The sequence below is a fragment of the Hemitrygon akajei genome, chromosome 13 (genome assembly GCF_048418815.1).
Source record: "Hemitrygon akajei chromosome 13, sHemAka1.3, whole genome shotgun sequence".
Taxonomy (NCBI): Eukaryota; Metazoa; Chordata; class Chondrichthyes; order Myliobatiformes; family Dasyatidae; genus Hemitrygon; species Hemitrygon akajei.
In genome coordinates, this window is record NC_133136.1 from 9105252 (window position 1) to 9133070 (window position 27819).

Consider the following 27819-nt stretch of genomic DNA (forward strand, 5'->3'; position numbering starts at 1 on the left):
TATATATACTGCACAGTAGCACAGGGGCAGACACAACACTTCACAGCACAAATGACCCAGGATCATTTCACTCCACTGCCTGTATGTAAGGAATTTGCATATTCTCCCAGTGACCACATGGGTTTCCTCTGGGTGCTCCAGTTTCCAGTTGGATGTACCAGTTGGCAGGATCAAACCACAGTTAAGTTAAAGTTAAAGTCTGTCCCAAGCCTTGTAGGCTCATCAGGCCAGTACTTATACCGGTTTCCATGGCGTGAAGCAACTGATAGTACTAGACTCTTCCCTGAATATGATGCCAGTCTATCGCGAGGTTAACCCCTAGCATTTCGCCCACTTTCAGCTGGGTGGACTGGAGCAAAGTGTGGTTAAGTGCCCTGCTCTTGCCCTAAGTGCCCTGTTAACTCTCTGCCTCGGCTGGGGCTCGAACTCATGTCTTTCAGATCGCTAGTCGAGCGCCTTAACCACTTGGCCACACGCCACACAGGATCAAACCACAAACAAGAGAAAACATGCAGGTGCTGGAAATCCGAGCAATACACACAAAATGCTGGCAGAACTCAGCAGATCAGGTAGCACCTCTGGAAAAAAGTACAGTCAACATTTCGGGCCCAAGCATTTCAGTCCTGCTGAAAGGTTTCGGCCCAAAACGTCGATTCTACTTTTTTGCATAAATGCTACCTGATCTGGTGAGTTCCTCCAGCATTTTGTTTGTGTTGCCCATTTAGTAGGTTAATTGGTCATTATAAATTTTCCTGTGATTAGGCAAGGATTAAATTGGGGGACTGCCAGGCCACATGGCTTGAAGGTCTGGAAGGACCTGTTCCGTGCTGTATCCCAATAAATCAATAAATACCTCTGCTTCAAGTATGCCCAATTGTTCCTTTAGTTTTGCTATGACTTGATCCTGTTTCTCCAACTCCATTTTTAAGTTTTGAATCTGTGAAGAGAATAAAAGAAAACAAAAAGTGTCAAATAAAAAAGGTAAGGCAGACATGATTTCACCGTCACGCGAGTTTGGTCAGACAGCTTCATTTATCATATGTGCATTGAGTAACACAGGAAATGCTGGAGGAACTCAGCAGGTCAGGCAGCACCTATGGAAAAGAATAAAGAGTCAACGTTTTGGGCTGAGACCCTTCATCAGGATTGAAATGTCTGGGCTGGAAATGTCAACTGTTATTCCTTTCCATAGATGCTGCCTGACCCGCTGACTTTCTCCTACATTTTGTATGTGTTACATTAAAAAAGTCATTGTACATTGAGACATCGAGACATACAGTGAAATACACCATCTCATGTCAATGAGCAAGACAATCTAAGGATGTGCTGGGGGCAGCCCACAAGTGTTGCCATGGTTCCTGCATCAACATAGCATGCTAACTTACTAATCCTAACGCACATTATTTGACCGTGGGAGGAAAGCAGAGCACTCAGGGGAAATCCATGTGGAACACGCACAAAATGCTGGTGGAACTCAGCAGGCCAGGCAGCATCTATGGAAAAGAGTAAACAGTCGACATTTCTGACTGAGACCCTCTTTCAGGATTCCTGGCCTGCTGAGATCCTCCAGCATTTTGCGTGTGTTGCTTTGGATTTCCAGCATCTGCAGATTTTCTAGTGTTTGAAATCCACAAGGTCACGGGAGAGCGTACCAACTCCTTACAGACAGCGGCGGAATTTAACCCAAGTCGCTGGTGCTGTAGTAATGTTACACTAGCCACTACAATAACATGCTGCCCCAAATAAAGATCGTTGATATAACAAATCTTGTGGGATATCCAATAGTCAATATTAGTTAACTTAAGTTGTAACTGCTTAAGGATTCCTGGTTAATCAAAATGGCTATTTTGATATTAACATCATGAGGAATCATTCAACCATTCAAGTTTCCTAAGCAATCAGATCATGGCTGATCTACACCTCAATGTATGTGCCTAAGCTCCGTATCTCTTGTCATTAGGGTGCCATGATAGTGTAGCATTTAGCATGACACTATTACAGCTGAGGGCCTCAGGTTTCAGAGTTCAGTTCCGGTGCCATCTGTAAGGAGTTTATATGTTCTCCCTGTAACCATGTACGTTTCCTCCAGGTGCTCTAGTTTCCTCACACTGTTCAAAGAGGTCCAGGTTAGTAGGCTAATTGTAAATTGTCCTGTGACTAAACTGGTGTTAAATAGGGGGTTTGCTGGGCACCACGGCTTGTTGGGCCAGAAGGGCCTGTTCTGTGCTGTATCACTAAATAAATTTATATTATATCGCCCACCATTTACATCTAGGGAAATGCTGGACGCACAAAGCACTACAGAAAACTGGCAAGGTAATTATTCAAGTGGGCTTCCAGGAAGTGAGTGATCAACTAACTGATTTTTCCCAACCAAAACTTGAAATGAATTGAATTGACTTTATTACTTACTTTATTACTTTAGATATTTTATTACTTCAGATACATGAGGAGTCAAAATCTTTACGTTACATCTCCATCTACATGTGTAATGTGCAATTTATAGTAATTTATAATAAACATCATCTACAACAGGGTAGTCAATATATCATAGAAATTAAGCAGTTTGATGGCCTAGTGGAAGAAGCTGTCCCAGAGCCAATTGGTTATGGCTTTTATGCTGTGGTAACATTTCCTGGATGGTAGCAGCTGGAACAGTTTGTGGTTGGGGTGCCTTGGGTCCCCAATGATCCTTCGGGCCCTTTTTACAGACCTCTCTTTGTAAATGTCTTGAATAGTGGGAAGTTCACATCTACAGATGCGCTGGGCTGTCTGCACCACTCTCTACAGAGTCCTGCGATTGAGGGAGGTACAGTTCCCATACCAGGCAGTGATGCAGCTAGTGAGGATGCTCTCAATTGTGCCCCTATAGAAAGTTCTTAGGATGTGGGGGTCATGCCAAACTTCTTCAACCCTCTGAGGTGAAAGAGGCACTGTTGTGCCTTTTTTGCCACACAACTGGTATGTACAGACCACGTGAGATCCTCAGTGACGTTTATGCCAAGGAACTTAAAGCTGTTCATCCTCTCAACCCTAGATCCATCCAGGCTCCACTAGAGGAGCCTGTAGTCCACAACCACCTCCTTTGTTTTTGTGACATTGAGGGAGAGGTTGTTTTCTTGACACCACTGTGTCAGAGTGATGACTTCTTCTCTGTAGGCTGCCTCGTTATTATTTGAGATTAGGCCAAACAGCGTAGTGTCGTCAGCAAATTTAATTAGTAGATTGGTGCTGAGGGTGCTGACACAGTCATGGGTATACAGAGAGCAAAGGAGGGGGCTGAGAATAATCGTTGCATAAAATGACATCCTGTTATTAGCCCAAATGCCCAATACAAAATGGGATTTTATTTAACCATACAGAAAACAGATAAACATAAGAATCATTGGATACTGAGACATTTTCATGCCATCTTTTTTAGATTTATGTAGCACCATATTTTGAGGTTCTGTTTTGAACCAATTTTCCTTAAAGATGAAGTATTACTTAAAATGAGGAATTTCTCTATCTGTTGTGCACATGACACACAATATAAGATTGGCTCCAGATATGGTCAGTGGTGCCCAGCAAATTTCAGCTCAAGGCACCATACCATTTTGGAGTTTCTTTGGCCAATAACTGCCTCAGACAAAAGGATGAAGAACACTTTAACATATTTCTGAAGTCTGCTTCTGCACAGCTGCCAGCCAAATCCCTTTCCTTGACATTTCTGATACTGACCAATGTTCCCTCTACTTTGTAATGACCAGTGTGCGCAAAAGCCTTGTGCTGTGTAATTTTTTGCCCAGTGGCAACAACATGTGCATACTGAATTTTATATATGGAAGCATTCATTTTAACAGCTAGCAAAACACTGTCAATAAGAACTTTGATCTCCTCTGAGTTTGATCATTTTCACTCTCATTTATCTGCACTATCACAAAACATACTAGCAGGCCTGTAGCAGGTATTGAAGGATTTTCTCACTGGAGCTTTTGCACACCATCCACATGTGATTTACCTGCTAAATGATGCTTTTAAAATTCAAGTTTCCAAATATCACTTCACTTCTTCCCACATGCATTTTCTCCAGTGACAATTCATGAAGGTAACACCAGTTTCTGTATTGTCCATAAATATTTCTTGCAGCTGCACCTTCCTGACCTCATGAGCGTTTCTACTATTTCATTTAGCTATTTTGCTTTAAATGAACGAGCAGTTCTTTTGCACTTCATGCCCTTTGATACTTTGGAATTTGACATAGTGAATCAATAATTTCTTCAATAAACACAGTAGAAATAAGCCAGTTCTAAAATCTGCAGATAAATCATCGCAAACTCCATGGTTGTCAACACTGTCCGCATCAGAAACCAGATAAGGAAATGTGATTGATTATGATTGTGAAATATACTTAACGTGCCAATGAGGTAGATGGTGACAACCTTTCGAGCTCAGTTTAAATTCCTTTGTGCATTATTAGCAAAAGTTGAGTCTGCATGCACATGTGCACACCTCAGAGGAACCATTGATACCTACTTTCCATTATCTAGAAAATGCCCAAAGTCCTCTGCTACCTCCACTAACTTACTGCCTGTTAATAAAAGTTTTCTATCTCTTGCAGTGTTCATGGCTTCTTTCATCATGTCAGTAGCTTCCTCTCAGTTTTCAGTACTGTCAGTCCACAAGTCCTGAATGGAGACTCAAGAAAACTATCACACTCAAATGTAGAAGGAACCTTCATTGCTGTTTCCATAACAACTTTGTTTTACCATTCAGGATTCTAAGCCCTGAGCTGAAACCCTGAACCTGCAGGACCAGTGGACCATTCTTAGTCTGGCCTCTACTCTTTGACCTGTTTGACATTGGTGACCCTTCCAAGAGTCAAAGGGCAAAACTCTGACTCCAGCCAACATAGCTCTCCAGGTCATTGAGGCATGCAAGCCTTCAAACCATGACAAGGTTGTGGTCCTCTTCAGGGTGATACATCCACCACTGCAGTTTTACAATGTGTTAGCTTTGATACTGAGTGCTGGCAGGGGGCCAAGAAACTCATTTTAATTGATCTCCAAACTTGGGACTGTAATCTTGCACAGTATGGAGGAATGAGCACAGCACCCTCTTTATCGCTCACTACTACAGTGTGAGGTTATCCTCGAGGAAAATACAATGCTGATCCTTGGGGTGCAAGCTTAGCCCACTGCTCGACTCTCTCTACTCCCATGACTATGTGGCTAGATATTGCACACACACAATTGATAAATTTGCCAACTGTTGCTGGTAGAATCTCTGATGGTGACAAGGTTGTGTAGAGGAGTGAGACAGATTGGCTGGTTGTGTGGTGTCCTTACAACAACAACACACTCAATGTAAAACCAAGGAATTGATCATGGACATAAGGAAGGGTAAGTCAAGGGAACATATAACAGTCTTCATCAAGGGGTCAGCACTAGAAATAGTGAACAGTTACATGTTCTTTGGTGTCAATGACTCTGAAGATCTATCCTGGCCCAATATTGAGGAGCGAGGAATGACTGCGCAGGCGCATGGATGTCAGTGAGTTAGACTGGCGGGAAGAGTATTAAAAGAAGACAGCTTTACAGAGTGGGCATTAGAGGAGCAAGTGATGGAGTAGGGGGGGTCAGAGTAGGAGGGCTTTGGCTCAACGGGGCTTCGGCGATAATGGGTTGAGGCGAGGTAACTTACTTGTGAAGAATAGGAATAGGAAGTATGTCTGTGAGGCCGGTGTTCTGTACTGGGTGTCAGACGTGGGATGTCCGGGAGACTCCCAGCCTCCCAGATGACTGCACCCGGTGAGTCAAGCTGCAGCTCCTTAGGGACCAGGTTGGAGAACTTGAGATGCAGCTCGATAACCTTCGTCTGGTCAGGGAAACTGAGGAGGTGATAGAGAGGAGCTATAGGCAAGTAGTCACACTGGGGCCTCGGGAGACAGATAAGTGAGTAACAGTCAGGAGAGGGAAGGGCAAGAGTCAGATACTAGACAGTACCCCTGTGGATGTCCCCCTTAACAATAAGTACCCCTGTTTGAGTACTGTTGGGGGGGGGGCAACTTACCTGGGGGAAGCGGCAGTGGCCATGCCTCTGGCACAGAATCTGGCCCTGTGGCTCAGAAGGGTAGGGAAAGGAAGAGGATGGCAGCAGTGATAGGGGACTCTATAGTTAGGGGGTCAGACAGACAGTTCTGTGGACGCAGGAAAGAATCATGGATGGTAGTTTGCCTCCCAGGTGCCAGGGTCCAGGATGTTTCTGATCGTGTCCATGATATCCTCAAGTGGGAAGGAGAACAGCCAGAGGTCGTGGTACATATTGGTACCAACGACGTAGGAAGAAAAAGGGAGGAGGTCCTGAAAACAGACTACAGGGAGTTAGGAAGTTGAGAAGCTGGACCTTGAAGGTAGTAATCTCGGAATTACTGCCTGTACCTTATGACAGTGACTTTAGGAATAGAATGAGGTGGAAGATAAATGAGTGGCTGAGGGATTGGAGCAGGGATTCAGATTTCTGGATCATTGAGACCTCTTTTCGGGCAGGAGTGACCTGTACAAAAAGGATGGGTGCACTTGAATCCGAGGGGGACCAATATCCTGGCGGGGAGGTTTACAAAGGCGATTGGGGAGAGTTTAAATTAGAACTGCTGGGAGGTGGTAACCAAACTGATGAGATGGAGGAAGGGGCAGTTGGCTCACAAATAGAGAAAGCTTGTAGACAGTGTGAGAGGGAGGATAGGCAGGTGATAGAGAAGGGACATGCTCAGACTGATGGTTTGAGATGTGTCTAATTTAATGCAATTTAATGTGTCTAATTTCATGAGCAAAACTGACAAGCTTAGAGTGTGGATCAGTACTTGGAGCTATGATGTTGTGGCCATTACAGAGACTTGGATGGCTCAGGGACAGAAATGGCTACTTACAGTGCCAGGCTTTAGTTGTTTCAGAAAGGACAATGAAGAAGACAAAAGAGGTGGGAGCATGGCACTGCTGATCAGAGATAGTGTCACACCTGCAGAAAAGGGAGAAGTCATGGAGGGATTGTCTACTGAGTCTCTGTGGGTGGAAGGCTTCAATAACTCTACTGGGTGTTTTTTAGACCACCCAATAGTAACAGGGACATCGAGGAACAGATAGGGAGACAGAGTTTGGAAAGATGCATGGTGTTCTGCATAGGTATGTTCCAACGAGACAGGGAAAGGACGGTAGGGTACAGGAACTGTGGTGTACAAAGGCTGTTGTAACTCTAGTCAAGAAGAAAAGAAAAGCTTATGAAAGGTTCAAAAAACTAGGTAAAGATAGAGATCTAGAAAATTATAAGGCTAGCAGGAAGGAGTTTAAGAATGAAATTAGGAAAGCAAGAAGGGGCCATGAGAAAGTCTTGGTGAGCAGCTTTAAGGAAGACCCCAAGGCATTCTACAAGTATTTGAAGAGCAAGAGGATAAGATATGAGAGAATAGGACCAATCAAGTGTGACAGTGAAAAAGTGTGTATGGAACCAGAGGAGATAACTGAGATACTTAATTAATACTTTGCTTCAGTATTCACTCAGAAAATTACCTTAGCAATTGTAGGAATGACTTATAGTGGACTGAAAAGCTTAAGCATATAGACATCAAGAAAGAGGATGTGCTGGAGCTTTTGGAACGTATCAAGCTGGATAAGTTACCGGGACCGGACGAGATTTACCCCAGGCTACGGTGGGAGGTGAGGGAGGAGATTGCTGAGCTTCTGGCAATGATTTTGTATCATCAATGGGGACAGGAGAGGTTCCAGAGGATTGGAGGGTTGCAGATATTGTTCCCTTATTCAAGAAAGAGAGTAGAGATAGCCCAGGAAATTATAGACCAGTGAGTCTTATTTCAGCAGTTGGTACTTTCATGGAGAAGATCCTGAGAAGCAGGATTTATGAACATTTGGAGAGGCATAATATGATTCAGAATAGTCAGCATGGCTTTGTCAAAGGCAGGTGATGCCTTACGAGCCTGATTGGATTTTTTGAGGATGTGACTAAAACACATTGATGAAGGAAGAGCAGTAGATGTAGTGTATATGGATTTCAGCAAGGCATTTGATAAGATACCCCATGCAGGGCATGAGATCCAAGGGGACATTGCTTTGTGGATCCAGAACTGGCTTGCCCACAGAAGACAAAGTGTGATTGTAGATGGGTCATATTCTGCATGGAGGTCGGTGACCAGTGGTGTACCTCAGGGATCTGTACTGGGACCCTTCCCTTTGTGATTTTTATCAATGACCCTGATGAAGAAGTGGAGGGATGGGTTAGTAAATTTGCTGATGACAGATAAGTTGGGGGTGTTGTGGATAGTGTGGAGGGCTGTCAGAGGTTACAGCGGGACGTTGATAGGATGCAAAACTGGGCTGAGAAGTGGCAGATGGAGTTCAACCCAGATAAATGTGAAGTGATTCATTTTGGTAAGTCAAATATGATAGCAGAATGGTAAGACTCTTAGCAGTGTGAGGGTCAGAGGGATCTTGGGGTCCGTGTCCATAGGACGCTCAAACCTACTGTACAGGTTGACTCTGTGGTTAAGAAGGCATCCGGTGCATTGGCCTTCATCAACCATGGGATTAAGTTCAAGAGCCAAGAGATAATGTTATAGCTGTATAGGACCCTTGGCAGATCTGACTTAGAGTACTGTGCTCAGTTCCGGTCGCCTCACTACAGGAAGGATGTGGAAGCCATAGAAAGGGTCCAGAGGAGATTTACAAGGATGTTACCTGGATTGGGGAGCATGCCTTATGAGAATAGGATGAGTGAACTTGGCCTTTTCTCCTTGGAGAGACGGAGGATGAGAGGTGGCCTGATAGAGGTGTATAAGATGATGAGAGGCATCGATCATGTGGATAATCAGAGGCTTTTTCCCAGGGCTGAAATGGTTGCCACAAGAGGACACAGGATTAAGGTGCTGGGGAGTAGGTACAGAGGAGGTGTCAGTGGTAAGTTTTTAACGCAGAGAGTGGTGAGTGCATGGAATGTGCTGCTGGTGACTGTGGTGGAGATGGATACGATAGGGTCTTTTAAGAGGCTCCTGGACAGGTACATGGAGGTTAGAAAAATAGAGGGCTAAGGGTAACCCTCGGTAATTTCTAAAGTAAGTCCATGTTTGGCACAGTGTTGTGGGCTGAAGGGCCTGTATTGTGCTGTGGGTTTTCTATGTTTCTATGTTTCTAATATATTGATAAAATTACAAAGAAGGCACGTCAGTAGCTATATTTCATTAGGAGTTTGAAGGGATTTGGTATGTCATCAAAGACTTTAGCAAATTTCTAGAGATGTATAATGGAGAGCAGTCTAACTGATTGCATCTCCATCTGGTATGGATGTGCCAATATACTGGATTGGAAAAAGCAGCCAAAAGTTGTAAACTCAGCCAGCTCTATCATGGGCACTAACTTCCCCATCATTGAGGTCATCTTCAAAATGTGATGACTCAAAAAGATGATGTCCATCATTAAGGACCCCCACCACCTAAGACATGCCCTCTTCTCATTATTACCATCAAAGGAGATACAGGAGTCTGAAGACATGCTCAATATTTTAGGAACAGCTTCTTCCCCTCCACCATCAGATTTTTGAATGGGCAGTAAACCCATGAATTCTGCCTCATTACTTTGCCCTCTTTTTATTTTTCTATTTATTTTTTTAAAATTTCTTACTGTAACAATGTTTTTATTATGTAGTGCACTGTACTGCTGCCACAAAACAACATTTATCAGTTAATACGATGTTGTTACAACTTGGGGTGTTGGAATTTGGAGTTCAGTCCAAGTGTCCTCTGTAAGGAGTTTGTACATTCTCCCCGTGATGATGTGGGTTTCCTCCAAGTGCTCCAGTTTCCTCCCACAGTCCAAAGGTATACTGGTTAGTAGGTTAATAGGTCATTATAAATTGTCCTGTGATTAGACTAGGGTTAAATTGGCTGTTGTTGGCAGCACGGCTCAAAGTGCTGAAAGGTTCTGTTCTGTGCTACATCTCTAAATAAAATAAATAAACAAATTTTGCAAAATATATCAACGATAAGAAACCTGAATCTGAATCTGTTTCTGATTCTCCTCCAAGAGAACCACAATCTTGTTGTTGTACTTGAAGGCATGCGTGCCTGAATGACCCGGAGAGCTATGCTGGCTGGAGTCAGGGCTTTATGCTTTGCCTCTTGATCATGCCGAGCAGACCAAAAGGTAGAGGCCAGACTAAGAGTGATCCACTAGTCCTCTCGGTTCAGTAGTTCAGCTGAGGGCTAACAACCCAGACTGTTAAATCTAAATTGTTACGGAAACAGCGATGAAGGTTCCTTCTACATCTGAGTGCGATGGTATTCCTGAGTCTCCATTTAGGACTTGTGTGACTGACAGTAGTGAAAACCCAGAGGAAGCTACTTACATGATTAAGGAAGCCATGAACACTGCCAGAGATGGTCGATGCTGCCCTAAGCATCAGTGGCATAATGAGGAATAATTAAGTAGGTAATTCTGATCAACCAAGGCAGCAGGAGACAGGGGTTTTTTGATCCCTATTGAAATTAATATTTAACTTTAAGAAATATAATAAACTTTATGTCATCCAGCTTACCTTGTTGATCACACTGTATAGATTTCGGTGTTGCTGTGTGACAACATTATCCAGGTGAAAGATCTTTTCCTGCAATGTGGAAGACTCCAGTTGAAGACTCTGGAACCTGCTAACAAATATTTCCACATCAATCTTATAGAAATCACACCAGCTAGAATGTAGCATTGGAGAGGGTCCAGAGGAGGTTCACAAGAATGATCCTGGGAATGAAAGGGTTAACATGTGAGGAGATTTTGATAGTTCTGGGACTACACTATGGGAAACATCCTTTCCACATCTACTCTGTCTGGGCCTTTCAACATTCGAAAGGTTTCAATGAGATCCCCCTCATCCTTCTGAATTCCAGCAAGTACAGACCCAGAGCCATCAAACAATCCTCATATGACAACCCTCTCATTCCTGGAATCATCCTTGTGAACCTCCTCTGGACCCTCTCCAATGACAGCACATCTTTTTTAAGATGAAGGGCCCAAAACTGTTTACAATACTCAAGGTGAGGTCTCACCAGTGCGTTATGAAGCCTCAGTATTACATCTTGCTCTTGTATTCTAGATCTCTTGAAATGAATGCTAACATGGCATTTGCCTTCTTCACCACCAACTCAACCTGCAAGTTAACTTTCAGGGTGTTCTGCACAAGGACTCCCAAGGCCCTTTGCACCTCAGATTCCTGGATTCTCTCCCTGTTAAGAAAATAGTCCACACATTTATTTCTACTACCAAAGTGCATGACCATGCATTTTCCAACATTGAATTTCATTTGCCACGTTCTTGCCCATTCTCCTAATCTGTCTAAGTCCTTCTGCATCCTACCTGTTTCCTCAACACTACCTGCCCCTCCACCAATCTTCATATCAGCTGCAAACTTGGCAACAAAGCCATCTATTCCATTATCTAAATCATTTATATACAGCATAAAAAGAAGTGGTTCCAACACTGACCCCTGCAGAACACCACTAATCATTGGCAGCCAACCCAAAATGGATCATTTTATTTCCACTCGCTGCCTCTTACCAATCAGCCAATGCTCTAACCATATTAGTAACTTTCCTGTAATACCATGCGCTCTTAACTTGGGAAGCAGATTCATATTTAGCACCTTGTCAAAGGCCTTCTGAAAGTCCAAATAGACAACATCCACTGCATCCCCTTTATCTATCCTACTTGTAATCTCCTCAAAGACTCAACAGGTTTGTCAGGCAGGATTTTCCCTGAAAGAAACCATGTTGACTTTGTACTATCTTGTCCTGTGTCACAAAATACTCCATCGCCTCATCCTTAACAATTGACTCTAACATCCTCCCCACCACTGAGGTCAAGCTAACTGTGCTATAATTTGCTTTCTGGCACCTTCCTCCTTTCTTAAAGAGTGCAGTGATACTTGCAATTTTCCAGCCCTCTGGAATCATGCCAGAGTCCAATAATTTCTGAAAGATCATTTCTAATGCCACCACAATCTCTAACACTACCTCTTTTAGAACTCTAGGGTGCAGTTCATCTGGTCTGGGTGATTTAGGTCTTTCAGCTTTTTGAGCACCTTCTCTCTTGTAATAGTAACTGCACTCACCTCTCTTTCTTCACACACCACAACATCAGGCACACTGCTATTGTCTTCCACAGTGATGACTGATGCAAAATACTCATTTAGTTCATCAGCCATCTCCTTGTCCTTGAATTCTTCAAGGAACTTCAGGATGTTTACACGTTACATAGATTGAGCCAAAGGTTAAGGAAAGACAGGCCATGGACAAACAAGATGAGGTTCTGCATGAACAAATATCAACTTATTTCATTCCTAGACTGGATTCTCCAGAGCTGGTTTGAGGAATGCAATAACAACAACAACTACATTTATATAGTAACATGCATTTAAAAAAAATCAAAGTTGCTTCACTGATATATAAACAGCTGTCAAGTCAAAAGCGGTAGCAGAAGGTGTATGGCCAAAAGTTAGGATGTTATAGAGGATTGTTTTTTTGAGTGTATAACCAGTGACAGAAGAGTTCATGTGGACCAATGTGGTACATGGAACATGGTAGGGATATGGATCTATAAGACCATAAGAGAAAGGAGCAAAATTAGGTGATTTGGTCCAATGAGTCTGCTCCACCATTCCATCATAGCTGATATATTATCCCTCTCAACCCCATTCTCCTGCTTTCTCCCCATAACATTTGATTCCCTTACTAATCAAGGACCTATCAACCTCTGATTTAAATACACCCAATGACCCGGGCACCACAATCATTTGTGACAATGAATTCCACAGATTCACCACCATCTGGTAATCCTTCCTCATCTCTATTCCAAAGTGTCTTCCTTCTATTCTGAGGCAGGGCCTTTTGGTCCTAGACTTCCCCCTACCTACAGAGAATACAAGACAAAAGGCTAATACCAACTTTAAGGTGTTTGGATGAATATATAGGGGAGATGTCAGAGGTAGATATTTTTGCACAGAGAGTATAGGAATGTGGAACATTCCACAGGGGTGTTGGTAGAAGCAGATACATTATTTAAGAGATTCTTAAATAAGCACATTGATTATAGATAATTGGAGGGCTATGGGGTAGGGAAGGGTTAGATTGATAAACACAAGAGATTTTGCAGATGCTGGAAGTCTAGAGCAATGCACATAAAATGCTGGGGGAACTTAGGAGGTCAGGGAGCAGTTATAGAGAAGAATAAACAGTCAACATTTCAGGCTGAGACCCTTCATGAGGACAGTCAGGTTAGATTGATCAAGTAAGTTAAAGGGTTGCCAGAACATTGTGGGCTGAAGGGCCTATACTGTGCTGTAATGTTCTATGATCTGTGTTAATGGTGGTGATCGTGGAGGAGCGGAGAGGGATTTAATAAACGATGCTCATCATAGCAAAATTTAAGATTTTACCTGTGTTCAAATACTCTGTAGGTGAATGCATAAAAACAGAAAATATTTAAAAATGAACAAATGTAAATAAATATAAATCAAAGCAAGTTAAGGATCAAAGATAAAGTGCTGAAATAAATAAACCAGGATTTTGAAAAGTGTGTAGTTATCCAGCTGATTTCTTTAAATACCTATTAATAATAGCTCAGTGCACCATGTGTCAGTACAGTAAGATTGCAATTGATTAGAAACCTATGCACACCCGGGAAGAAACGTACAAACTTTCTTAGAGATCGCCGGAATTGATCTCCAAACTCCAATGCCCTGAGCTATGTAACCATGGTGGCCCTAACATAAACAAGGTCAGTTAGAGATAAGGTATTCTGCAATTCATGGTTATAAATGGAGAGAGTTAGGACTTCATGCAACTACATCTAAGTTCAAAGTTCAAAATATATTTACTTTCAAAGTATGTATATGTCACCATATGCTACCCTGAGATTCATTTTCTTGTAGGCATTTACATGAAAATAACGAAATAAAATATAATTTACAAAAAACTCTTCATAAACAAAGACTGACAAAAAATAATGTGCAAAGGAAGACAAATTGTAGAAATAAAATAAGTAAATAATCCTGAGAATATGAGTTGTCGGGTCCTTGAAGTGAGGCTGTCAGTTGCGGAATCAGTTCAGTGTTGAGGTGAGAAGTTATCAACTCCAGTTCAGAAGCCTAATGGTTGAAGGGTAATAACTCTTCCTGAACCTACTAGTATGGGACCTAAGGCTCCCACAGGATGATAGTAGCGAGAAGAGAGCATGGCCAGGATGGGGTGGTGGGGGTCCTAAACTGAAGTGTGAGTTCTGAATTTTCCAATGCATCCAGGAATGAGAGAATTATCTGGGAAGGTCTACCCTTGCAAGAAGCACACAGTCAGTAGAATCTATGATTCATGCTGCCAGAGACCTTGGTTGAATCTTGAACTGCCTGCGTGGAGTTTGAACGATCCCCCGGCAACAGCATGGAATATTTCTTGTGTTCCTGTTTCCTCACACGTCTCACAGAAATGTGATTTAGTAAATTAATAGGGCTTTGAAATCTGACCTTGGCATGTAGCTGTGTGGCAGAATCAGGGAAGGGGTGAGCAGAAAGCAGGAAGAATAAAATTATTAATTTTGTAAAAATTGGGTTCTTTTGGGTTTCTTGCATTGTGGCTGCTTGTAGGCAAACAAATCTCAAGGTTGCATAATTTATACATTCTTCGAAAGTAAATTTACTTTGAACATTTGAAACTTTGAAAATGAGATTATTGCAAGATTAGCATAACTGGTGATCGATGGTCATAGAGTCACGGAGTCATTGACCAATACAGCACAGAAACAGGTCCTTCAGCCCATCTAGTCCATACCAAACTATTATTCTGCCTTGTCCCATCGACCCACACCTGGATCATAGCCCTTCATACCCCTCCCATCAATGTACTTATCCAAACTTCCGATAAGAGTTGAAATCAAACCTGCATCCAGCACTTACACTGGCAGAACGTTCCACACCCCTATCACCCTATGAGTGAAGATGTTCCCCTAGATACCTCTTAAATGTTTCACCTTTCACATTTAACCTACGACCTCTAGCTCCCGTTTCATCCAACCTCAATGGAAAGAGCCTGATTGTACTTACCCAATCAACACCACTTATAATTTTATATACCACAATCAAATTTCACCTCATTATCCCACACCCTGTGGAATTAAGACCTAACCGATTCAACCTTTCCCTATAACCAGGTCCTCAAGTCCCAGCAACATCCTTGTAAATTTTCTCTGCACTCTTTCAATCTTATCGATATTTCTCCTGTAGGTAGATGACCAGAACTTCACACAATGCACCAAATTTGGTCTTATGCAAGTTCCTAACATCCCAACTCCTGTCCTTTGATTTAGTACACACTCAGAAGGGCCTGTTTCGATTCTGAATCTCTTTGTGATGTGATGCACCATCAATAACTCTCAGAGACATGAGTTAAGGTAGGCTTTTATTGGCTGGAAGAAAGCAGAAGCAGCAAGCGACCACCACACAACATCCTGGAGACTGAGGAAGGAGCAGTGCCTCCAATCGCCTTTATACCGGGGTCTGTGGGAGGAGCCACAGGAGCAGTCAGCGGGGGGGGGGGGGGGGGGGTGTCCAGACAGGTATATGTAATTCACCACATTATGCTACAAGTCTAACCATTCTTTTCTCTTTGCAAAGAGGGGCTTACATTTGATTGGTTTAGTTATTTAAGGGAGGGGAGAGGAGAATATATCTGTGGCTGTGTCTGCTCAAGGGACTTCAGTTATACAGCTGGAGGTGCCTCAGTTTTTTTCAGTACACGTTAGATGCAAGGTACTGTGGTAAATGCAGATGAAAACAATGAGACTGAATTACACGACCGTGATCGTGGCGCCCTGTTACGAAAGCTCATTCGGTAGGATAGATTAGACTGGAACCACGTGCTTCCAGGTAATAGCATTCACAATTCTCTGCAGTTCAATAAAACAAATTCACACCCCATTTGGAACCAGAAAGATGAATTACTGATTCAGATGGAGATAAATGAGACTGAACTAGAAGACACATCGAGACATGTTTCAATAGTGATCAGAGGCCCTGATTAAGAAAAAGGAGGTGCATAGGAGGTATAGGCAGGCAGAAACAAATGTGGTACTTGACGAGTACAGTATATAAGAAATGCAAGAGAACACTTAAAAAGAAAATTAGGAAGGCTGAAAGAAAATGTGAGGTTGCCCTAACAGACAAGGTGAAGGAGAATCTTAACATATGGGGGAGATCTTTACTGGAGCTTAATGTCCAATGATAAGCATTGTATAGAAGGGTCAGGCAGGAAGGCAGAGTGGGCAGTGTTGCTTTGTTAAGAAATGGCAACAAATCATTAGAATCAGATGACATAGGGTCAGATGGTGTTGAATCATTATGGATAGAGCAAAAGAACTGAAAGGGTACAAAGACCCTGATGGGAGTTGTATACAGACCCCCAAGTAGTAGTAAGAAATGATGCCCACAAATTACAATGGGAGATAGAAAATGAATGAATGAATGAAGTGAATGATCTTTATTGTCATTATACATAGGTACAATGAAACTCTGCTTGGCTTCCTCTCAGGCAATTAAATAAAGCGGTAGATAAAAGCAAGACAGTAATAGAAAAACAGTATTAAATAGATAAGTAACAGAAAATAAGTTGTAGCAGCACCAGAATATCACAGTGATGCACAAAGTGTCGTTTGTGCAAGTATTTGAGTCCTTGTGTGTGCTCACAGTTTCAGTCTCTGTTCTGTGGGAGTGGTGTGATGGAGGCCACAGCTCTGGTGTAGAAGCTGTTCCTCAGTCTATTTGTTCTGGCTTTTAGTGTCCTGAACCTTTTGCTGGACGGCAGCGGGTCAAACAGGGAGTGGCCGGGGTGTGTGATGTCGCTGGTTAGGCTGATTGCTTTCCTCCTGAGTCTGCTGGAATAGATGGTGTCCAGTCCTGGGAGCTCCATCCTGACAATTTGCTGGGCTGCCTTCACCACACGATGCAGGTCTTGTCACTCAGCGGCTGTGCAGCTGGCATACCACACTGTGGCGCTGTTTGTCAGGATGGTTTCAATTGTGCTTCTGTAGAAGTTAAGTAGCAGCTTTTGTGGGAGTTTGGCCTGTTTCAGCTTTCTGAGGAAGAAGAGTCTTTGTTCTGCCTTTTTTACAAGCAGCGAGGTGTTAGTGGTCCATGTCAGCTGTTTCAACAACATAACTCTAAGGAACTTTAGGTTTTCCACACTTTCCACTACCTCTCCATGTATATGGAGGGGGGGGGGTGTACTCTCTCCTTTGATCTCCTGAAGTCAATGATCATCTCTTATGTTTTAGAAGTGTTAAGGACCAGGTCATTGTCCTTACACCACTCCGTCAGATGATCCACCTTGAGCCTGTAGGCTGTTTCATCCTCGTCCGAGATCAGGCCAACCACTGTGGTATCATCTGCAAATTTAATTATGGAGTTGGAGGTGTAGATGGGGGTGCAGTCATGCGTGAAGAGTGTGTAGAGCATAGGGCTCAGCACACAGCCCTGCAGGGTGCCTGTTTTTAAGATGAGAGTGGTGGAGGTGTGCTTACCAACTCTGACTTGCTGTGGTCGGTCTGTGAGAAAGTCCATGACCCATGATCACAGGGAGGAACCAAGGCCAAGAGTGTTCAGTTTGCTGACCAGTTTATGGGGGATGACTGTGTTAAATGGAGCGTAGGAGAATGAGGGTTGATTTGATAGAGGTGTATAAAATTATGATGGGTATAGATAGAGTGAATGCAAGCAGGCTTTTTCCACTGAGGCTAGAGGAGAAAAAAAACCAGAGGTCATGGATTAAGGGTGAAGGGGGAAAAGTTTAAAGGGAACATTAGGGGGGGCTTCTTCACACAGAGTGGTGGAAGTGTGGAATGAGCTGCCAGATGAAGTGGTAAATGCGGGCTCACTTTTGACATTTAAGAAAAACTTGGACAGGTACGGGGATGAGAGGGGTTTGGAGGGATATGGTCCAGGTGCAGGTCAGTGGGACTAGGCAGAAAAATGGTTCGGCACAGCCAAGAAGGGCCAAAAGGCCTGTTTCTGTGCTGTAATGTTCTATGGTTCTAAATACAGAACTGAAGTCTGCAAATAACCTCCTCACATAGGTGTTCGGTTCCTCTAAGTGAGTCAGAGCAATATGGAGGGCTGTTGTGATTGCATCCTCTGTGGAGCAGTTTGCCCAGTAGGCAAACTGATGTTTGTCCAGATCAGGTGGGATTATGGCCTTAATGTGTGAGAGCACAAGCCTCTCAAAACACTTCATGGCTATGGGTGTCAGTGCTACAGGGCGATAGTCATTCAGGCACTTCACAGCTGATCTTTTGGGCACTGGGATGATGGTGGAGGTTTTAAGGCATGTTGAAACAACAGCTTGTTGCAGCAAGAGGTTAAATATACTTGTAAACACCTCAGCAAGCTGGGGTGTTTACAAATGCACACGTAAAGGGCAATGTGACAATAGTCATGGGGGACATCAATATGTAGGTAGATTGAAAAAATCAGGTTGGTGCTGGATTCCAGAAGAAAAATTTCTAGAGTGCCCATGAGATGTTTTTTAGAGCAGTTCATGGCTGAGCCCACTAGACGATCAGCTATTCTGGATTGGATGTTGTGTAATGAAATAGAATTGATTAGAGAGCTTAAGGTAAAAAAAAACCCTTAGGGGAAAGTGATCATAATATGATCAAATTCACCCTGAAATTTGAGAAGGAGAAGCTGAAGTCATCACAACGGAATAAAGGAAATACAGAGGCATGAGAGAGGAGTTAGCCAGAATTGATTGGAAAAGAACGCTGGCAGGGATGATAGCGAGCAGCAATGGCTGTAATTTCTGTAAGCAATTTGGAATGCACAGGATATATATATCCCGAAGAAGAAGAGGTATAGAAAAGGAACGATGACACAACTGTGGCTAACAAGAGAAGTCAAAGACAACATTAAAAAGAGGGCATATAATAGAGCAAAAATTAGTTGGAAGTTAGAGGATTGGGGAGCTTTTAAAAACCAACAGAAGGCAACTAAAATGTCATTAAAAAGGTAAAGATGAAATACGAAAGTAAACTAGCCAATAATATTAAAGACGATATTGTAAGTTTCTTCAGATACATAAACTGTAAAAGTGAGGGTGTCAGATTAGTGGAAAAGGATGCCGCAGGCGTAGTAAAGGAGAACAACAATATGGTGGATGAACTGAATAAGTATTTTGCATCAGTCATCACAATGAAAGGCACTAGCAGTATGGTGGGAGTTCCAGGTGTCTGGGAGCATGAAGTGTGTGAAGTTACCCTAATTAGAGAGAAGGTTCTTGGGAAACTGAAAAGTCTGAAGTTGGATAAGTCACCTGGACCAGATAGTGTACAGCACAGATTTCTGAAAGAGGTGGCTGAAGAGATTATGGAGGCATTAGTAATGATCTTTCAAGAATCACTAGATTCTAGATTGATTCAGGAAGACTGGAAAATTGCAAATGTCAGTCCACTATTCAAGAAAGGAGAGAGACAGAAGAAAGGAAATTATAGGCCAGTTAGTCTGACCTTAGTGGTTGGGAAAATGTCGGAGTTGATTATTAAGGATGAGGTCTCAGGGTATTTCGATGCACACGATAAAATAGGCCATAGTCAGCATGGTTTCCTTAAGGTAAAATCTTGCCTGAAAAATCTGTTAGAATTCTTTGAAGAAATAACAAGTAGGTTAAATGAAGGAGAATCGGTTGATGTTGTGCATTTGCATTTTCAGAAGGCCTTTGACAAGATGCCACACGAGTCTGCTTAAAAAGTTACAAACCCATGGTCTGCAGGAAAGGTTCTAGCATGGATAAAGCAGTGGCAAAGAGTGGGAAGAAAGGCAGCTGTGTCTGGCTGAATGCCAGTGAATAGTGATGCTCCACAGGGGTCTGTCTTTGGGTCTATCCTCTTTACGTTATCTGTCAATGATCTGGATGATGGAATTGATGGCTTTCTTGCAAAGTTTGCAGACCATATGAAGATAGGTGGAGGGGCAGGTAGTTTTGAGGAAGTAGTGAGGCTACAGAAGAACTTAGATTAGGAGAATGGGCAAAGAAATGGCAGATGGAATACAGTGGCAGGAAGTGTACGGTCATGCACATTGGTAGAGGAAATGTAAGGATAGACTATTTTTTTAAATGAAAAGAAAATACACAAACAACAAGGTGCAAAGGTACCTGGGGAGACCTTGTGCAGGATTCACTCAAGGTTAATTTGCAGGTTGAGTCTGTGGTGAGGAAGGCAAATACAATGTTAGCATTCATTTGAAGAAGACTAGAACATAAAAGCAAGGATGTGACGTTGAGACTTTATAAAGCACTGCTGGGGTCATTTATCTTAAAAAGAATGAGCTGAAACTGGAGAGGGTTCAGAGGAAGTTCATGAAAATGATTCCAGGATTGAATGGCTTGCCATATGAAGGCTCTGTTTGATGGCTCTGGGCCTGTGTTGGCTGAAATTCAGAAGAATAAGGGGTGACCTCATTGAAACCTATCGAATGATGAAAGGCCTTGATACTGTGGACATGGAGAGGATGTTTCCTATGGTGGGAGAGTCTAACATCAGAGGACACAGCCTCAGAATGGTGGGGTATCCTTTTAGAATGGAGATGAGGAGGATTTTCTTTAGCCAGTGAGTGATGAATCACTCACCGGCACCTTTGGAGGCCAAGTCTTTATATATATTTGAAGCAGAGGTTGATAGATTCTTGATTGGTCAGAGCATGAAAGAGGGCATGGGAGAAGGCAAGAGATCAGGGCTGAGAGGAAAATTGGATTAGCCATGATGAAATGGTGGAGGAGACTATCTGATAGGCAAGATGGCATAATTCTGCTCCTATATCTTATGGATTTAGTTTTTTGCATCTGTATTTACTCGGGAGATGGACACAGAGGCTGTAGGTGTGAGGCAATGCAGCAGTGAGGTCACGGATGCTATTCAGATTACAAAGGCGGAAGTGTTTGCCATCTTGAGGCAAATTATGGTTGCTAAATTCCCATTGCCTGACAATGTGTTCTCTCGGATCATGTGGGAGGCTGGAGCAGAAGCTGCGGGGGCCGAAGCAGCAAGACCAAGAATGGACTGGGCTGTATTCACAACTTTCTGTTGGATTTTCCACTCACGGGGATTGGTATTTCCATACCAAGCTGTAATGCAACCAGTCAATGTTCTCTCCAACATGTATCTATAGAAGTTTGCCAAAGCTTTAGATACCAAGCCAAATTTTCATAAACTTCTAAGGAAGTAGATGTGCTGCCATGCTTTCTTTGGAATTGCATTGATGTGCAATTCCCTCAATATCCTGACTAATGAAAGCAAATGCACCACATCCCTTCTTAACCACTACCAAACTGCACGACAGCTTCAAGAGATCTCTGGACATGAAACCCAAGATCCCACTCTTCCTCCACACTGTTAAGAATCTAGCCTTTAACCCTGTGTTCTGCCTTAAAATTCAACCTTCCACAGTGAATAACTTCACATTTTTCCAGGTTGACCACTATTTCAGCCCAGCTCTGCATCCTGTCAATGTCCCATTTTAACCCTTGGAAACCTTCTACATTATCCACAACACCACCAACCTCTGTGTCATCTGCCAACATACTAAGCCACTCTTCCACTTCCTCATCCAAGTCATTTATACAAAGCTTAAACAGTAAGTGTCTCAGAACAGATCCCTGTGGAACACCACAGGTCACCGACCTCCAAGAATATAGGCAAAATGAAAATAACAGTTGGGTTAGGTCTCATCCTGAAGGCTGCAATGAAGCCTGGTTTTTTCTCAGCCCAGAAAATTAAATATAGATTATTTATATGGGCAATAGAAACAAAAGTAGAGAATACATGGATGAAATTAGCTTATACAGCGCCTATAAAAAATATTCACCACTTTAACTTTGTTGTTTTAAAGCCATTCCTGTGTATCATTGACTTTACGCTTGGGGTAGTTGTCTTGCTGGAAAACAAATCGTCTCTAAAGTCACAGTTCTCATGCAGATTACATCAGATTTTCCTCTAGGATTTCCCTGTATTTTGCTGCATTCATTTTACCCTCTACCTTCACAAACCTTCCGAGGCCTGCTGCAGCGAAGCATCCCCACAGCATGATGCAGCCACCACCATGCTTCACAGTAGGGATAGTGTGTTTTGATTATATGTGGTATTTGGCTTATGCCAAACATAGCACTGAATCTGACAGCCAAAAAGCTCAATTTTGGTTTCATCAGACCATAGAACCTTCTTTCAGCTAACTTCAGAGTCTCCCACCTAACCTTCTGGCAACTCTGGCTAAGATTTCATGTAGGTTTTTTCAACAGTGGCTTTCTCTTTGCCGTTCCCACTGTAAAGCTGTGACTGGTGAAGCACTCAGGCAGTCTCTCCCATCTCAAACCACTGAAGTTTGTAATTCCTCAAGAGTTGTCAAGGGTCTCTTGGTGACCTCCCATCTTGCACGGTCACTCAGTTTTTGAGGACGGCCTGCTCTAGACAGATTTGCAACTGTGTCATATTCTTTCCTTTTCTTGATGATTGACATAACTGTACTCCAAGGGATATTTAGTGACTTGGAAATTTTCTTGTATCTATCTCCTAACTTGAGCTTTTCAATAATCTTTTTGCAAGGTTGCTTGGAGTGTTCTTTTGTCTTTGTGGTGTAGTTTTTGCCAGGATACTGACTCACCAGCCGTTGAACCTTCTTCTTCTTCTACTACTTCTGGCAGTTTAGACGCATCTGGGTATATTACTGCCCTCCGCAGGATGTACAATTAATTACAGAATTTCAACAAACTCAAATTCTCAAATATAAACTAGTCGCATGTAGAAACAGAATAATAAACTTTTCAATCAGATGGTGGTTCTCTTGGTGGCCTTACGAAGATTTAATAGAAAAACAAAATACATTTAAGTCAGACAGCCTCTTGAACAATATTCTTCTTTCAGTTTTATATCGATTACAACTCAGCAAAACATTCTGAACTATTTCTGGACTACCACAGTCACATAATCCAGTTGTATGTTTTCCTATTATCTTTAAGTAATAGTTTAGCCCACAATGCCCCAACCTAAGTCTTGTTAATTTCACCATATCTCTATGATTTAAAGAGTAACAGTCTGAGACTTTTTTAACTAGAGGGTGACTAGAAAAGAAATGACTTTCCTTTAATTCATTTTTCCAATTCTCTTGCCATTTCTTCTCTATACCTTTTTTTAAAAAAATCCTACTTCTCAATTCTGCTCTGCCTAGGGGTATTCTAATTCCTAACTGCTCACTCTATAAGGAAGAATTTGCAATGCCATTCACAATTTCATTTCCCTCCATGCACAGGTATCCATGTAAATCTAATTTTACAACCTATCACAGTTGTGTCTCTCCCTCTCCCACACACACACACACACACACACACACACACACACACACACACACACACACACACACACACACACACACACACACACACACACACACACACACACACACACACACACACTTTATGGCAGTTGGCACCCAGCTTAATGGTGCATTACCACCACCTTCTGCTCCGGAGTGTGCGATAGACTCACATTCTAAATCCCTTCACCCAATCGCACACACACACACATACCCTAACCTACACTTTATCCTCCCATCTTTGGCCATCCTAGTACCCTATTCCTGTTTTATCCATCATATCCTATAAAAAAAAACCCTGTACCCCTTAAGAAAGCTAAAAATACCCTAACCTGTGTTCTCTCACCCATGCCCAGCAACCCTTTTAATGTGAATTCCTGCACCCTCAATTCCCTTAGATTAATTCTCATCATCTCTCTCTGTATCCCATACTTCCTGCAACTCAGAACTACATGTTCTACTGACTCCTCTTCCTGACATTCCTCACACAGTCCTGTCTGGTGTTTCCATATCAATTTCAATGTTTGGTTTAGTGCACAGTGCCCCAGCCTTAACCTAGTCCACACAATTTTCTCTCTTCTGTATCTACTACCTACCCTAGTATCTGCAACACTTTTTTTGCATTTGATATAAATGCCTCCCTGTCCCATCTTTCTTGCCACATTTGGTTGATTTTTTCCCAGATTACACACTTAACCTCTGCTTTACTGATACTAATGTGCATTTCTATATTTTCTTTCTTTAATGCCCTCTTTGCCAACTCATCCACCCTTTCATTCCCCTTCACCCCTACATGAGCTGGAACCCATAGAAATTTAACATGACCTCCCTGATTTGCAACTCTTGTGACTGACTGAAGGACTTCATGAAGTACATCTTGCCGGCTGTTTGAGTGAGAAGACCTTAAACTTGCTAGTACTGAGGATGAATCTGAGCATATCAACCCTTTGACTAGTCTAGCTTTCTCCACCCATCGCAACACAACCAACACTGTCATCATCTCCACTGTATACACCGCTAACTTATCAGATGTTCTTCTGCTGATTGCAATTGCTTTTGCTGGTATAGCCACCCCAAACCCTGTCACTCCTGTTTCAGGTTCCTTAGCACCATCTGTATAGACCCGAGTATAATCACTATACGTTTCCATCACATGACAGTTAAATGCACTTACCAAATCAGTTTTATGTTTTCCTTTCCTTTTTACCTCTAACAAATGCCAGTCTACGTCAGGCCATACCAGCTTCCATGGAGCTACAACCGGATAAACTACTGAAGGACTTATCCTTAGATCAAACACTCCACATGATCTAGCAATATCATTCCTTACCCGACTAAAGTTTTCCCTCTGAAACTTCCCATTTTCCCAGGACTCCTGCAACACTCCTTTAGCAGGGTGAGAATCATTGTGTCCCTGCAAATTAGCCCAGTAATTTGCTATCAATTGCATCCTTCTTAATTCCAAAGGCATTACTCCCATTTCTACCTGCAGGGCTGATACTGGTGATGTTTTAAAAGCCCCACTGCACACTCTCAAAACCTGAGCCTGAATCACATTCAGTTTCCTTATAAGAAACCTAGCTGCTGATCCATATGCTACACGTCCATAATCCAACACAGATCTTACTAAAGTCACATCCATTCTCTTTAATGCTGAACAACTTGCTCCCATTCCCTACCAGTCAAACATCTCATCACGTTTATTACTTTTTTACATTTCTCCTCAACTTTCCTGATATGGTTTGCCCATGTTAATCGTGAATCAAATATAACTCCCAGAAATTTAAATGATCCAACCCTTTCTAAATCAATCCCATACATCCTTAACTTCTTCCCTACCTCAATTCTTTTCCTAGTGAAAAATACAGTTTGAGTTTTTTCTACTGAAAATCTACATCCCCAATCATAACCCCACTCTACCACTTCATCAATTGCTCCTTGTAGTTTCCTGATAATATGCTCCATGTTCCTGCCTCTTTTCCACAAGGCTCCATCATCCGCAAACAGTGACCTACCTATATCCACTGGTACCTTTGTGAAGACATCATTGATCATAATGATGAAAAGTAACAGGCTAATCACACTACCCTGAGGTGTGCCATTTCCCACTATGTACTGTTTTGATCATTCTGATCCAATCCGAACTTGAATTTTTTTACCAAACAAAAAATCTTTAATCCAATTACAAAACTCTCCCCCCAACCCCCATCTTGTGCAATTTAATTAATAATCCTTCCTTCCACATCATATCATAGGCTTTTTCAATGTCAAAAAGCACTGCAACTACTGAATCTTTATTTGCCTGGGCCTTTCTTATTTCAGTCTCTAACCTTATCACTGGGTCCATGGCATTCCTTTCCTTCCTAAAACCACTCTGATAACTTGCCAGCATTCCTCTCTTCTTAAGATCATTTGATAACCTTTTCTGTTATCATCCTTTCCATTACCTTACATATATTTGATGTTAGTGCTATTGGCCTGAAGCTAGTGGGTTTTGACGGATCCTTGCCAGGTTTCCTTATTGGAATTACTACTGCTTCTTTCCATACACTTGGTAATCTTCCCTCCTCCCACACTCTGATGTAAAAATGCAGTAACTTCAAGAGCGCTCCTTCTCCTAGATTTTTTAGCATAACATAGCATATTAGATCTTGCCCTGGGGAGGTTGGTCTCGATCTCTTTATTGCTCTCACCATTTCTGCCAAAGTAAATGGATCATCAATTATATCATCTGTTTCTTCCCTCCTGTTTAACACACCTGGGTATTGACTCATTGTTCTTTCCTTTCTCCTTCTCCCTCCTTCAGACAAATTTTCTGAACTATGTATCTTTACAAATGACTTGGCCATGATCTCAGCCTTATCCCTGCTGGAGACTGCTGTTTCCTCCTCAGATATCATTACTGGATATTCCCATTCCCTTCTATCTCCCCCCATCCTCTTAATCATTCCCCATACCTCTCCCACAGGCATTGTTCTTCCTATTTTGTTGCAAAAACTCCAACTTGCCCTTTTAGCTTGACTTATAGTTCTTCTCACCACTGCCTGTGCCTTCTTATATTGAATCAAATGCTGCATATTATGGGTTCTTTTAACTAGCCTGAATGCTCTATTTCTGTTTTTTACAGCCTGACAACATTCCTCCATTCCTCTGTCCACCATGGCACTAGTTTTCTATTCATCCTATTTTTACTCCTGGGTATAGATCCTTCTGCTACCATAATAATTGCTGAAGTCACCTGACTGTTTAATTCATCTATATCTCCAGAAATGTCCATCTTTGTCAATGCTTCTTCACTTAACTTCTGGAACTTACCCCAATCTGCTTTTCCAAACACCCACTTTGGGATTCCACCACCTGGTCTTACTTCAACTCTTTCACCCACTGAACATGCAACTGGGTAGTGATCACTGCCTACCGTTGAAGCAGTCCAAACTCCCCAGTTACTGATGCCAGCCAAGACATTAGACACTAACGTAATATCTAATACTGACTCAGTTCCTGTTATGTTTATCCTTGTTCCTCTACCATCATTCATACACACCAAATCCCTTTCTTCCATCAAATCTTCAATTACCTTTCCATTTGAATCTGTAATCAGATCCCCCCATATTGTGCTGTGAGCATTGAAATCTGCACACCACACTACTTTATGTCTATTTTGTCCTTGTATCCTTAATAGGCTGTCCAAATCCAACCTTTTACATGGATTGTAGTAGTTAATTATAACCACTCCCTCCCCTCTCTACCATATTTCCACCACTATGCATTCCTGATCGTCTCCTTTTTCCAGTACCCTATACGGTATACCTTGCTTGATTAACATAGCACAATCCCCTCCTCCCTCTAGATTTCTATCTTTCCTTATCATTGTATACCCATATACCACAAAGTCTAAAGCTGGTTTCAACCAAGTTTCCTGAATACACACTACATCCGGTTTTACAACCATTTCCTTAATAAAGTCCTTAAATTCCTGGTCATTGGCCAGTCACAGTTGAACCTTCTAGACACAGGTGTATTTTTACTACAATCAATTGAAACACCTTGACTGCCCACAATAATCTCCATTTAACTAATTATGTGACTTCTAAAACCAATTGGCTATAGCAGTGATGATTTGGTATGTCATATTAAAGGGGGGTGAATGCATGGAATCAATTATTTTGTTTTATAATTGTAATTAATTTAAATCACTTTGTAGAGATCTGTTTTCACTTTAGAAACATAGAAAACCTACAGCACAATACAAGCCCTTCAGCCCACAAAGTTGTGCCGAACATGTCCCACCCTTAGAAATTATTAGGCTTACCCATAGCTCTCTATTTTTCTAAGCTCTGTGTGTCTATCCAAAAGTCTCTTAAAAGACCCTGTCATATCTGTCTC

General features: G+C 42.2%; 1 protein-coding gene across 4 annotated transcripts in view; it reads right to left on the reverse strand.

Annotated features, from left to right (window-relative positions):
- LOC140737629 (coiled-coil domain-containing protein 68-like) overlaps nucleotides 1–27819 on the reverse strand; it is a 101485-nt gene that overhangs the window by 13093 nt on the left and 60573 nt on the right. For 3 of the 4 annotated variants that reach the window (XM_073064109.1, XM_073064112.1, XM_073064110.1), the window contains exons 8-9: nucleotides 10579–10687; nucleotides 854–937 (exon numbers count right to left, since the gene is read on the reverse strand). In XM_073064109.1, the coding sequence (XP_072920210.1) occupies nucleotides 854–937; nucleotides 10579–10687 (193 nt within the window). The remainder of the gene's footprint in view (nucleotides 1–853; nucleotides 938–10578; nucleotides 10688–27819) is intronic. The other variant, XM_073064111.1, reaches the window with a different exon arrangement.